Source organism: Rhinichthys klamathensis, unplaced genomic scaffold (assembly GCF_029890125.1).
Source record: "Rhinichthys klamathensis goyatoka isolate OS25496 unplaced genomic scaffold, OSU_Roscu_1.1 h1tg000011l_1, whole genome shotgun sequence".
Lineage (NCBI taxonomy): Eukaryota > Metazoa > Chordata > Actinopteri > Cypriniformes > Leuciscidae > Rhinichthys > Rhinichthys klamathensis.
In genome coordinates this window covers 4,064,906-4,079,732 of record NW_026606564.1, presented here as the reverse complement: position 1 = coordinate 4,079,732, position 14,827 = coordinate 4,064,906, and the positions used below count along the sequence as shown (strand labels likewise).

Genomic DNA, 14,827 nt, shown 5'->3' with positions numbered 1-14,827 from the left:
AAATAAAACAAAGATAATTTGAGTATTGTCACGTGTGTTGGCAAGAAGGAATCACACGAGGGCTTTAATGATATATACTCCGAGAACAATGAGAAAGCAACTAAACTCAAGTGAAAGCGAAGACGGACAGAGACTTAGGGAGAACTCAGGGTATAAATACATTGACCAAACAAAGGTAACTAATGAGATAATTAATTACCACCAGATGATCTGAATGACTACTGAATACAACAATCAAAGGAACACAACAATCAAAGGAACAAACTAGAAACTGGGTCACATGACAAGGAAGACAGACAAAGTAAACATTTGTCCAAACGCAGTCCAAAAAAGGCGCATCCTTGCGCCGTAAATAGTCCAACAGAGGTGGGAGGGCAGGGGCTCTTGAGGAAGGCGAGAAACTGGAGAGAAACAGAGAGAGTCCATGGCAAACCACTCAGTCCATGGGGGAGTGGAGGGTGGGAGGAGCCAGGAGCGGGAGAAGCCAGGTCGTGATCCAGGGAGGGAGGGTGGAGACTTGATGGATAAAAACCTTGGGACGACCTTTGGAGATAAAGCTACTGTTGATGGAGACCCAGCCGGAGCTGACGAGCCACAGAGCTCACACAACACCAATGGCACTGGATACCGAGGTGGAGACAAGTGTCCGAGGAGCCAGAAGACTGAGGCGGAGCCGGTGGGAAGGTAGAGCCAGGCGGAGCCGAAGGCACAGGCAGGACGACGCCTGACCAAGGCGGAGCCGGAGGGACAAGTAAGCCCGGTGGAGCTGTAAGGGCGATGGTTTCCTGTAAAGCCGAGTAAGGGAGGAGCCAAGGTGGAGCCGATGTGTCGACAGGCCGAGGTGGAGCGATGGGTTCAGAGGCTGAGATGGAGCCAGGGGGTCCTCTGGGCTAGGCGTAGCTGGTAACCTGGAGCACTGCGGCAGATCCGCACAAGATGGTTTAGGAGATGCAGAAGGGTTAGAGGGAAACAGCGGAGGCGGGATGAGGAACTGGCAGTTAGAGGAGGCAGGAGAGGGAGGCTGGGCGGGCATTCTGGGGCATCAGGAAATGCTGGAGAATCAGGCAAATTAGGACTAGGCAGGAGCATAGGAAATAGGGGATTCACTGGGATTACCTCCTCAAACTGGTCCATAAAATCCTTTAAATAGCTTCCAACGGTCTTATCCATCACGTCCACCGGGGTGGGGTATTAAGCGGGGCTTCCTTCCATCCCTTCAAACTCCACTAATACTCCCTCAATGATCCACGGTGTTGCCGGCTCGCGCACCTGGTCAAACACTTCGAGGGGCTCGGGCTCTGGGGTGATGTCTCCACCCGTCCTCTCCCTGATCTCGGATCCTCAATCATGGCAGGCTGCTCTCCCTGGTCTGCGGTGGGCTCATGCAACATCTCTATAGTTTCACTCGCTTGTGGTGGATGGCTGGTCTCTGGCGGTGCTGGAGTGGGGTTGGTGATGATGTAATCTTCAGCCGGGCCAATGGTGCATGCCAAACCGCACTTCACAAGCACCCACTCCTCGTACTCAAGGAAATTCCCTCCTGGACCCACACCATGCAGGCGTGCCTTTGTCTTCTTCGCGTTGAGGCTTGAATGGTAGAAGACACTCAGCAATTGGTCAGGGTCCGATCGAGAAACGCATGGCTGTGAGTCTCAAGGGAATTCTTCTCCTGTCTATTAAGTCCATTTTACAGTTTGATCCGTCTTTCTGTCTCGTGTTGGTTGCAAGAAGGAATCGCAAGGCTTTTAAAACAACCAAACTCAAGTGGAAGCGAAGACGGACAGAGAATAAGGGAGAACTCGGGGTATAAATCCATTGACCAAACAAAGGGAACTAATGAGATGATTAATTAACACCAAGTGAAATGAAGGACTACAACAATCAAAGGAACAAACTAGAAACTGGGTCAAGATGACAAGGAAGACAGACAAACAAACATGTTACATGTTAATACAAGAAAAAACTATTTCAGTCTTTCTACTTTAAACATTTCATGTTTGATTCAATGTGTTGCTGTTTCTTTGTAATTATTTGTAATTTGAAAAGTTAAGTTTTTGTACGGTTAACGTTTTAATTGTGTGCTCTGTGAAAGTAAACGCCAAAGTTGAGGTCCTTTAACACAATCTTGCAATAATTTCCAGCATTCTACTTTATCCACATGACTCTTTTACTAAAAATGACAAACTAAACTTAAATAGCAAAAGTAGGCATAGATATTCTCCTCTTTTGTCTCAGATGGAATAAAAACTGAACACTGCTTGTGTTCTCTGGTTAGCAAAGCATGACATACAGGCAGAGCAGGGTTCCCTCTGCTGATCACTGTCAGTACAGCACTCGGGCATTTACTGCACTGTACACAGCTTTAGAACTGTATTTCAGGGCAGATTTCTCAATCTCTACTATTTCTGACATCTTGTCCAACATATAGGCAAAACAGACACAGTAAAAAAACAGATACCTGTTAGTAATGGTGGGGCTAAAGACCTACTTTAGTTGTTCTTGTGCGCTGTATTCAAAGTCTTAATATTCACTTTCATTGCATAAAAAAGCAGGGTGAACATCCTCCCTAACATCTCATTTTGTGGTCCAGAAGAAAGTAAATCTTATGGGTTTGTAATGAAATGAGAATGTGTATTCGATCAATCTCTGTAATGAAATCACGTCATTAAATCCACTTCATTAGAAGACGGGTTTTTGTTTGCGAGTTGTGCCGTCTCATTTCCTTTGAGGGCTAGTAATGATTCTTGAGAACTAGCTGGGGACTGGAGGAGAGGATAGTTCAAAAACACTCACTAAATATTTTGAGAATCTATTATTAATTGAAATTGGACTTTAATGGCTCACTCTGCCATGGGTGTGGAAACAGTTTGCCGGGGGAAACATCTTTGCATTGCAAATGTAATTTCCATGCTTGCTATCGCATTTCTTACTATCACTGTGAAGAGTTCTGGAAATAGATTCTGTGTAAAGCTTGTGCTCTTTCTTTGTCTAGATATCTAATGTAACACCATGAACCTACTCGAGCAGCTAATTTAATTTAAAATCAGCTGTTAGTCAGATGTATTCCATGAATAAAGAAAAGTAATGAATAAATATGGCAAATGACAATAATATAAAAAATACAAAAAGCATCCAACAGGCTTAGACTTTTTATTAATTATGAGCAGAGCAAAACTGTAAAAGAACCTAAACAAAGTAATAAATATACCTAATTAATTATGAATAAACCACTGGTTTAGAGCCAGTGCTTTTAATTTGATCAGTAATGTGATTTGTAGCGGTACATTGTTTCGTCACATTTTGTGTTTGAAGTTCACCTTTCATTCTCATTATAGCGGCTTTATTAGAAAGATTTGAACTTTCGTGATTTCTAAGATTTCGTACATAAATATTTCTCTATTTCTCAAACACATGATAAAAGAAATATAAATGTACCCATCAGAATTCCTCATGCATCTCAGCATGCCGTCCATGTTTTTGCTCCCCCAGAATTGTGTTTAATTTCCCACCTTATATATCTGGGAGAAATCCAAATCCAATCTCTCTCTCTCTCTCTCTCTCTCTCTCTCTCTCTCTCTCTCTCTCTCTCTCTCTCTCTCTCTCTCTCTCTCTCTCTCTCTCTCTCTCTCTCTCTCTCTCTCTCTCTCTCTCTCTCTCTCTCTCTCTCTCTCTCTCTCTCTCTCTCTCTCTCTCTCTCTCTCTCTTCTCACACATACTTACCAGGCTGACAGGATGATTCTAGTCAGTGTATGGGATTGCTGTGACGCCTAGTGCTCAGTCTGTGAACGGAGATCAATACTTGGTGAAATGAGTCTGGTCGTGGCTCTAGAAATAGCCCTCAGCAGAGAGATGTTCCACAGAGAAAGCTTTGTTAGCCACAGTGTCAGCTGCAATCTCCAGCACTGTAAAACTCCCTGTCAGACCCAGTCGTAAAGAAGCTTCATAAAAAGAAACAGAATATATCCAACCGATGGTCCAGCCCTGTAGTGGAACCTTGAATTTTATGGTGTCTGGTGATTGGATATCCCTCGAAATAAGTAATTATTTCTTTCAGTGTGTATTTATACTTCTATAGGTCAACATGTCATGTAAATCTACACATTCACACTAAAGCTGCACGATTAATCGTTAAAAGATGGCGGTCTCGATTCAAACACCCACTTGATCTCATTCCTAAATGACAACGATTCGCCTGTGTATTAAACCTTTGACAAAATCACACTGGAACATTCGAATCCGAGTTGGCGCTGCTGCTGATCCAGAGAAAGCAGTTGCCATGTATGAAACCACTTCACAAACAGTCTTTTCAACCGCATATTTACGTTATTTCAGTGTCACAAAAATTCATATTATCACAGAAGTGCTGGGATAAAAGTTTATAGTTCGGATATAATCCCTGATATCTACGGAAATTATCAAGATGGAGCAAATCACCTTTTATCGTGGAGCTTAAAATAACAATTGTATTGACTACATTGTTACACAATTAGGTGGCGACAAGTGGCTGTTAAAAGAATACATTTGTCATTGAATCATTCATTCAAGAGATTTGTTTAAAAATGCTGATTTATCCAGTAATGAAACAATTGAAGTATTTATGAGTGAGTCAATGAATCATTAATTTGAATAATCTGGTTATTAAAAAGAGTGAATGGGGTATGTGCTTTTTTGATTTAAGCAACCAACCACTTAGAAACCGTCCAAAGCACCCTAGCAATGCCCTATCAATAACCCAGAATTGCATAGCAACCTCATAGCAAAAAAATTGCTGATTGTATGTGAATGTTATTCAGTTGCTCTAGTAACTACAAATTCACACAGAATACCTTATCAGTCAAACAGCAACACCCTAGCAACCAACCAAAATACCTTAGCAAATGCAATGGCACCCGCAAACACTTAAAGCAACTTTACAACCACAAACCTCACAGTAAATATTAGCAACTGCATAGCAATGTCCTTGCAACAACCTAGCAGACGTTAACAGCTGTATAGCAATACCATAGCAACAGCTCAATACACGTTGCAACCACATAGCAATAGAACTGCATAGAAACTGCATGGAAACAATCTGGCAACTACTTAGAACACCTTAACAACTACAAAAAAAACCCCACCATAGCAACCTCTCAAAGTGCATTAATAACTGTATAGTAAAGCCCTATAAACCACCCAGAAATGTTCGCATAGTTTCTTAGCAATGTGCTAAGGAACTATGCAAAACAACAACAGTCCAGTACACCGAACAACCACATTGCAATGTGCATAGAACAACATAAGAACTGCATACCAATATCCTAAAAAACACCCAGAACCCCTTAACAACTGCATAGCAACATCATAGCAACCACCTAGAACACCTTAATAACTGCATATCAACACCACAGCAACCACTCAGAACAGCTTAGCAACCACAAGCATTGTGCTAAAGAATTATGCAAAACACTTTAAAATTGCTTATAGCAATGCCATAGCAACCACTCAGAACACTGTTAGGAACCACAAGCAATGTGCTAAGAAACTACACAAAACAACAACAGCCGAGTGAACCTAACAACCACATTGCAATGTGCATATAACACCTAAGAACTGCATACCAATGTCCTAAAAATCACCCAGAACCCCTTAACAACTGCATAGCAACACTGTAGCAACCACCCAGAACACATTAATAACATCATAGCAACACCATAGCAACCACTCAGAACACCTTAGCAACTGCATAGCTACTCACTAATCACCCACAACACATTAGCAGTCATATAGCAATGTAATAAAACACTCAAAACACCACAGCAGTCCCTCAGAATAACCTTGTAACCACATTGCAAGCCCTCAAAAAAATATTAGTAACCATATATGAATGCCCTTGTATAAACCCAGAATGCCATAGCTACCCCAAAGAATTTTTTTTTTTTTTTTTTTTTTTTTTTTTTTTTTTATTTAACTCCACTTAGCAACCACTTTATAAAGCAGGAGCAGCCGGCCACAATACCCTGGGAACCACATAGCCTCTCAATCACATTTTTACATTGTCACCACTCACATTTTCTTCAGAAAACATGAAAATCTAGTTTACCACTTCACCACTATATTCTTCTCCTCTTTTATATGTCTGTAATTGCTCCCTAATGGTAGCATTGTAGCATTCAGGATTTTTCTATTAATGATCACTCAGTTGTCCATAATTGGATCATATTGATCCCTTTTATTTTGAGTATCATAATGGTCCTATGATGGCGCTGTTATCCTCTCTCTCTCTCTCTCTCTCTCTCTCTCTCTCTCTCTCTCTCTCTCTCTCTCTCTCTCTCTCTCTCTCTCTCTCTCTCTCTCTCTCTCTCTCTCTCTCTCTCTCTCTCTCTCTCTCTCTCTCTCTCTCTCTCTCTCTCTTTCATCTCTTTCTGTTTGTCCCTGCTTTTGAATAATTCCTCTCCGCCGAAATGGGTGAAATTGTGCAGAACACAAGGCCTGTGCAATGATTATCCTGATGGATAGTACAACGATGAGATGAGTCATATGCTGTTGCTGATGGAAGTTCTTCGACTTACTCCCTTCTCCCATAAGCCTTTTCCCGAATCTGACACATCACTTTGCCAAGATTTGTGGCCACAGATTCAAATCAAGGTGGAGGGATATTTTCCTTTTATTCCCCCTTGCCATGAGAACAGATGAGATGAGTGGTCAAGCAAATGGTTTTTTTTTCATCTCCTTTCTCTCTCTGTTGGTTGAGTATTGAAGTGCTTTAGGGGGTACATCTGTTTTGCTCTATGACTTGGATGCTTGGATGATTGTCAAAATCAAATCAAATACATATGCAAAAATCTAGTGGAAGGGGCATTAAACAGGGATATTAGAAAGTGTTTTAAAATGGTGTTCTTTTATAATTTCAAAACACTTTAGTGAGAAACCCTGTACCAAAAAATAAATATACACACACATTTAGATTCTATCCAAGGTGCATCCTTTCCTTTGAATCTTTACTGTTCATCTCAATGACACGACGTGAATGTGAGACCATTGATAATGATGTAACATTCAAGCAATCTATGCAATGCCATCTTTTTAGTCTGAGCTTTAAATGGTCATTTTTTTAAATCAACTCTTCATGTTTGATGTCGTCCTGTGAAGTGCAAACCCAAACAGCCTCCCTGAGATGTTTGATGTGCCAGATTTGAGCCCCACTGGCTCAGAAAGATTTGCTGACAGCCACCTTATTATTCCAGACACGATTCTATTCTAGATGGCAAATTTCAGGGCCATCAAACTACATCAAAGAACATAGACATCCACACCTTAGCAGTGAAAGAAGGTGCTTTTGCTTTTACTTGTCCCAATTGCATGGAGATGCATCCGTTTCATTGCTTAACACACGAGTTGCTTGAGGCATGATGCAAAGATAAGCACTTAAACCAATAATTCAATAATTTTAATCCCATTTAAAGATGCAGTCGTATCTAGTGTTGTTTGGTGAATTTTCTCTGGGAAAACCAAGTCATTTCAGTAGGAATCCACTGCATTTGGAATTGTCCATGAAAGATTTCACCATGCAGATTTAGGTTGGTGATCGGGTTCAGTTGGTCATGAAAATTCGTAACATTGACAGGCTACTTTGGTTTGAAATGGACTTGCGTGCTGTGCTTCATACATCACTACACTACACTTTTGCCCTCAAAATGTTGCAAATGAAACGTTCAAATGTCATTTCTCTTTTACTTCATAGGGTTCTTAAAAGTTGAATTGCTAAAACTTTTATTGTATAAGATGTGTAGACAAGTGTTATTTCTAAGAGAAATGACTCAACCCTGTTTATATTACATAATATGTCATGTCTAGCATAGGGATGTCCATAATATTCCAAGTACTTGTCAAGGAACTGTATGCATTCAGTCTAATCGAGAAAGGCATGTTTTGAATAATTTTTCTCAGAGTTTTAAACATTTCCCATATGCATTATGTCCGCGGGCACATCATTACGCAGAGACAGCTTTGAAAGTTTTCCATCTTTCACTGTGAAAAGAGAACCGAGAATGTAAAAAGTCAAATTTGAAGAGCTTTCTGACTTTTGAATACTCTGTGGAGAATGTGTCATATCAGATAAACGTGAAAGAGGAGAATATTCCGTTTTAATGGGCAAAAACTGAACAATTCATTGGCGTGAATTGTCTTCTGATCAGTCGAGTGCAAAACAGAGAAAAGAGCTTTAGTTTCTGTCAAGTTTAATCCTCTTTAAGGAATACAGAAAGATTTCTGCAGTACTTCTGACTTCTGTTTGCAAGGGTTGAATTTTTGCACAGCTTAGACCAGTGTTTCCCAACCCTGTTCCTGGAGGGACACCAACACTACACATTTTCCAACTCTTCCTAATCGATCACACCTGAATCAACTTATCAGCTCGTTAGTAGAGACTCCAAGACCAGAAATATATGGGTCAGAAAAGGGAGACATCCAAAATGTGCACTGTTGGTGTGTGCCTCAAGGAGCAGGGTTGGGAAACACTGGCTTAGACCATTAGGACATGCACTGAGAAATAAGAGCTTTGTTCTATTAAGATATTATTGATTTGGCTTATCATATCACTTGTTTCGTTGTATGGTTGTATAAAGTATTATCTAACATATAAATAAATGAGCATGATAAATAGGTTGTTTTAAATACATTCTTTCACACCTGAGGTATTGAACTTTTCGATGATATATTCAACAGTTAAAATAATACAACTTTATATTTTATTAGAACAATCTGATATGAACTGATACAGTATTTAATTTGTATGACCAACAACATAATATTTAGATGTATCCTACATTTTGCATGCAACCATTTTACCTCATGACTTCCTCTCTAAATAAAAATTTAAACATTGACTATACATTGCACCTTTTAACCCTATCATTATTTGTCTTTAATTTGTGGAAAATATTTCCCATCATATACCAACCAACATTTAGTCTCAAAAGCTTTGTTGCCATCCATTTTTTTTTTAAATTTCATTAAAACAGTAACATATTTACCATAGATTTAGAGGGAGATAAAGATGAATATCATCAGCCTAAATATGGTAGGATTTATTGTGTTTTGGACAAATGTGAGCCAATGGAAGCATATATAAAGAAAATAAACTGGGCCCAACATATAGCCTTGTGGAACACCTCAAGTAATAGATTCAGGGGAAATAGGATTCAATAGGAAACCATTTCCCAATTCTACAGAGAAAGTTCTTACATTAAAATAGGAAGGAAACCAATCAAAAAGTTCCTTAAATTCCTGCCCATTGTCATGAATTTACCAGCAAAATTGCATGAACTGCACACTTTCCTAACTCATCAGCCAGCAACAGGTTGTGACACACCTCACGACTCTGACTCTGTGCTGTGAAGTGCTCTGAACCCAGATTGCAATTTATCAAAAATGCCATTTCAATTAAAATTAAAAGATGATAAACAACCTTTTCTAGGATTTTTGATTAAAAAAAGGACAGTTTTGAGATCAGTTCGATAATTATTTAGCACTGTCGGATCCAGATTTTTCATTTTTAGAAGAGGTTGCACCACAGCATGTTTAAAGCAGAATGTCACGATACCACTTAATAATTCTGATGTTTATTTAATGTTAATTACTTTGAAAAAAAAGGTGGTTTATTACCTTCAATGAAATGAAAACAGTTGATAATCTATTTAATTTGACCTCTTGAGATTCTTTTGATGGTTAAGCACCTCTTTTCAAAAAGAAAACCAACGGCTTTTTGACTGTGATTATGACTAATTTGCCTGAATGTTTCATTGCTTAATTTTACCCATGAATCAGAAAAGCTAAATGATCGTGTTTTCTGTTCTTCTTTCCCTCCTCGCAGAAGAAGTCAGTGATAGTGACCAGTCTGATTGTGGTGGTGTCTCTGTTTTTGGTGGTGATTAATTACTCAGAGAAACCCTACTTCCTGCTGCAGCCTGTTTTCGGCCAGAGCTTCAGTAGAAACTGGATGTTCTCTCGGCCACCGCATAAAGCCTTCAAACCCCACCGCGGCTACCTCAGCGTCCCCAACCAGGAGGTGAGACTAGAGCACACTTAAAATATTTAGTGATTTGTCCTTGCTTTACACTTTTGAGCTGCATTATATTTCAAATGGTACAAACTGGCTTGTCTTGCAGTCAAAGCTGCATAAAAATACTGTACATTTCACTTATTTCACCAATTCAACTGCACTGAAAAATTAAATTGGATTTGAAACAATTTTCACTCAGAAATAGCTTGTAAATTTAATTAGAAACGGCAAGTAACATTTCATTAAACAGTTTATTAAAGTAGAAAGAGACTTTGTGCTATTCTGCTTGCCTTGAAGCAATGAAATGTGGAAACGTGAATTTCATTTTGTTTTGTTGCAATGACCGTCACTTTGTTTCAAAAGTTGGAAGGTGGATTTAAAAAAATATATATTGTGGTTCATAAATATTTAATTTAATTGCACTATGGTCAGTCATATAATTCTCAATATACTTTGTAAATGAATAGCAGGTAATGAGTTGCTCATGCTGAGAGTTTTCATAGGTGGTGACTTTTTCCACTTAAAGGGTTTCCAAAAATATATGTTTTTTTGTGCTAATGAGTTGGTTGTTAAGACTGAATTCTAGTACTAGCATACATATTTATGAGGAGGTTAACAATAGTTTTAGTCTATTTTGCCTCAAGATGTTTTCAAGGATCTGTGGATGATGAAAGAATCTGTAGAAGTGAAGTTTTGCCAAGTCATCTATCCCATATTCAAGGTCATTGAAGAGTTTTCCCCACGCACAGATGAGGCTTTGACTCATAACTGCCAAGTTCATGTAGTTTCAACTGCTCAGGTGATTTACTGCCACAATTAGCGCTGAGAGGCAGGCTTGTTCTCCTACTTACAAAAGAACAAACAAAATTACTAAAGAAATTAGAGGAAGTTAATAAATTGAATTTATTGTTCCTGTCTGGTCTCTTAAAAGCATCCAGCTTTTTGAAAGCAATTTAGTATACATGAAATGCATCAGGAGGGTTGGAATTATTTAGTTGTTTGTCCTTTTGTGCTGATTTATGCACAAAAACAGGGGCAGAGAAGGTCCTAATACTAATGCTGTGTTTGAATACTTTGGTCAAGGTTACAAAGTGCTGCTACAACAGTCATGCCTGAATGAAAGATTTTTTAGTTGCTGAGCAGCCTCTCTAACCTCCAACTAATTGAGCTCTTTCACAAGTCACACAACTCTCCACACCCAAAAAAACCCTGTTTATTTTAGACCATAGAAAACCAGAATGAAAATATTATTAATAACTAAAGCTGCTTGAAATCTACACCGCTGTAATTTCACAGAAAACACCTGCGATTTCACCACAGATTGCTACAAGGCAATTTTGAAACGCTTCAGTGAATCAAATCTTAGTGAAATGGGCTTTATTATACAATGTTTTTTTATTATTATTATTATCCTTGACTGCTCTAAATTAAACTTACTTTTCTCTTGAAAATAACTCTTTGAAATAATAATCTTGAAAACTTTTGAATGTTGATAGTTTTTAAAGTGTCACATCAACTTTTTTATTGTTACTTGTGTAGTGAACAATTCTCTCTGCCTGTCTTTGTGTGTGTGTAATAATGTGTAAAAAAAACAAAACAAGCAAGCCCAGCCCAGGTGAGAAAAAGTAACGCAACGTACTTTTTTAGGGAGCAACGCAATTTTATACTGCATTACTTTTCAAAGTAACTTTCCCCCAACACTGTTCATGATAATACCGTATAGCGTGATAAAAGCTTCAGCAATTATCGCAACATGAAAACCATCACAACACTATTAGCTATTTTGACAATAATGGCTGTATGTTGAGTTATTTTCAGAGGACAGTAAATATATACCGCTATACAAGCAGCACACTGACCACTCTAAAATATATACAAGTTTCATTTCTATAGTATTGTCCCTTGAGAAGATATACTAAAATGGTTGCTGAAATGTGAAGGGTGTACTCACTTTTGTGAGATACTGTATATATATATATATATATATATATATATATATATATACACTCACCTAAAGGATTATTAGGAACACCTGTTCAATTTCTCATTAATGCAATTATCTAATCAACCAATCACATGGCAGTTGCTTCAATGCATTTAGGGGTGTGGTCCTGGTCAAGACAATCTCCTGAACTCCAAACTGAATGTCAAAATGGGAAAGAAAGGTGATTTAAGCAATTTTGAGCGTTGGTGCCAGACGGGCCGGTCTGAGTATTTCACAATCTGCTCAGTTACTGGGATTTTCACACACAACCATTTCTAGGGTTTACAAAGAATGGTGTGAAAAGGGAAAAACATCCAGTATGCGGCAGTCCTGTGGGCGAAAATGCCTTGTTGATGCTAGAGGTCAGAGGAGAATGGGCCGACTGATTCAAGCTGATAGAAGAGCAACTTTGACTGAAATAACCACTCGTTACAACCGAGGTATGCAGCAAAGCATTTGTGAAGCCACAACACGCACAACCTTGAGGCGGATGGGCTACAACAGCAGAAGACCCCACCAGGTACCACTCATCTCCACTACAAATAGGAAAAAGAGGCTACAATTGGCAAGAGCTCACCAAACTTGGACAGTTGAAGACTGGAAAAATGTTGCCTGGTCTGATGAGTCTCGATTTCTGTTGAGACATTCAGATGGTAGAGTCAGAATTTGGCGTAAACAGAATGAGAACATGGATCCATCATGTCTAGTTACCACTGTGCAGGCTGGTGGTGGAGGTGTAATGGTGTGGGGGATGTTTTCTTGGCACACTTTAGGCCCCTTAGTGCCAATTGGGCATCGTTTAAATGCCACGGCCTACCTGAGCATTGTTTCTGACCATGTCCATCCCTTTATGGCCACCATGTACCCATCCTCTGATGGCTACTTCCAGCAGGATAATGCACCATGTCACAAAGCTCGAATCATTTCAAATTGGTTTCTTGAACATGACAATGAGTTCACTGTACTAAAATGGCCCCCACAGTCACCAGATCTCAACCCAATAGAGCATCTTTGGGATGTGGTGGAACGGGAGCTTCGTGCCCTGGATGTGCATCCCACAAATCTCCATCAACTGCAATATGGTATCCTATCAATATGGGCCAACATTTCTAAAGAATGCTTTCAGCACCTTATTGAATCAATGCCACGTAGAATTAAGGCAGTTCTGAAGGCGAAAGGGGGTCAAACACAGTATTAGTATGGTGTTCCTAATAATCCTTTAGGTGAGTGTATATAGGTAGAGATAGTGAAGCTAAACATTTCTTGATCTTTTGATCTTTTAGTACTTTATACTTTTACTGTAGCCCCCCCCCTTTTTTTACATTTACAAAACTGGCACCCTAACAGACATAAAAAAAATACATATTCAAGGCATTCCTTCACCGACACGTTCCTTCACCTTATCCTTATGATTTTTTTTTGTATTTGACATTTTTTGGTACTCATAAATAGAACTTAGACACCGGCTGTATGTTCTGGTCTGAAATGATGGAGTGTGGGCGTTGTAGTCAAGCGTCTCACATTCACAGTGGAGCAGGCTTACCTGTCAGATCAGTGTCTGTCTGTCAGCTCAGAGCGAGATGAATGCCTCTCATCTCCCTGCTGATGTTATTGTCAATACTTTGCTCTGAACTTCTGCCATACAGTGAAATAAATTAGGTAGGTAAGTTTGTTCCAGCACTCCTATCATTATTCATTGAAATCAAGGCATCTGCTGTAGTATTAGTCTAGCACTAGGTTAGAATTTCATATTAAGTGTGCAACCCAAATTCCACTTTTATTTTTTAATGTTATACTTTCTATTCCCTGTAATATTTTGGTGATAACATATTCTGGATATTGGCAAAAAAACTGAATTTCATTAATCCTGTGTTAAAATTTTTCAAACTTTTCCACTTTATAAAATGGCTGTGAAATTTAAAAAATGTGCAAAATGTGTCTCTGTTTTAATACTTATTGAAGCAGACTGTTTAAGGAGGTATTTCAATTTCACCTGGTTTGATGTGCCAATAGTTTCTTTTAATTAATTTCTCTTTTAATGATTTGCTACATTAAACTTTGATCATGACTGTGTCTGACAGACTATGTCTGTCTGTTGGCTTAAGTTAAATTGGACCTTCTGACATCAACAGAGACACAGAGCACATTTTTAAGATGATATTTAGCTATTGTTTAAATTCCTGTATTTCTAAAGGGATATCAACATTGTCACAATTTACTCACCCTCATGATGTTGCTAAATCTTTATTTTTGTGCAAACTGTCCCTTTAATACTCTTTAGGATTTTACTCTTTGGACATAATCATTTAAGTTTGGTTTAACTTTAACTTTTTTCCCACCATTGACCATTGATGGCTGTCAGGGACCAAGCAGTTAAGCAAGAGGAGTCACAAGGGAAGTTCCAAAAGTAAGGGTTTTTATTTCCCATAAATCATTACAACAAAAATAAAGATAAAGGTTTGGGCCCATAAAAGAGGTCAAATAAACAGACGGTAAATAAAGCTTTGAACGTAACAGACTCAAAAAACACAACTGACCTTTCAACAAAAGAAACAAAGGGGACTTATATATTGGCTGACCAAACCAATTGACACACAAGGGAAGACTAACAACAACACTACTACATAAACTACAAATAACAACAAAACCTACCTAAAAACTTATTCCAAAAGAAATATGCTTTTACTTATCCTCAACTAAACAAAAATACTCAATATAATATAAATCTAACCCCCATAATATCTAAACAGAGAATAAAGCAACCCCCCCAGACATAACAAGCAGTGGTAGGGTCCAATTAGGCC

General features: G+C 38.8%; 1 protein-coding gene across 1 annotated transcript in view; it reads left to right on the top strand.

The window, feature by feature from the left end:
• st6galnac3 (ST6 (alpha-N-acetyl-neuraminyl-2,3-beta-galactosyl-1,3)-N-acetylgalactosaminide alpha-2,6-sialyltransferase 3) overlaps nt 1-14,827 on the top strand; it is a 94,849-nt gene that overhangs the window by 19,813 nt on the left and 60,209 nt on the right. The window contains exon 2 of the mRNA XM_056264396.1: nt 9,851-10,045. Within this exon, the coding sequence (XP_056120371.1) occupies nt 9,851-10,045 (195 nt within the window). The remainder of the gene's footprint in view (nt 1-9,850; nt 10,046-14,827) is intronic.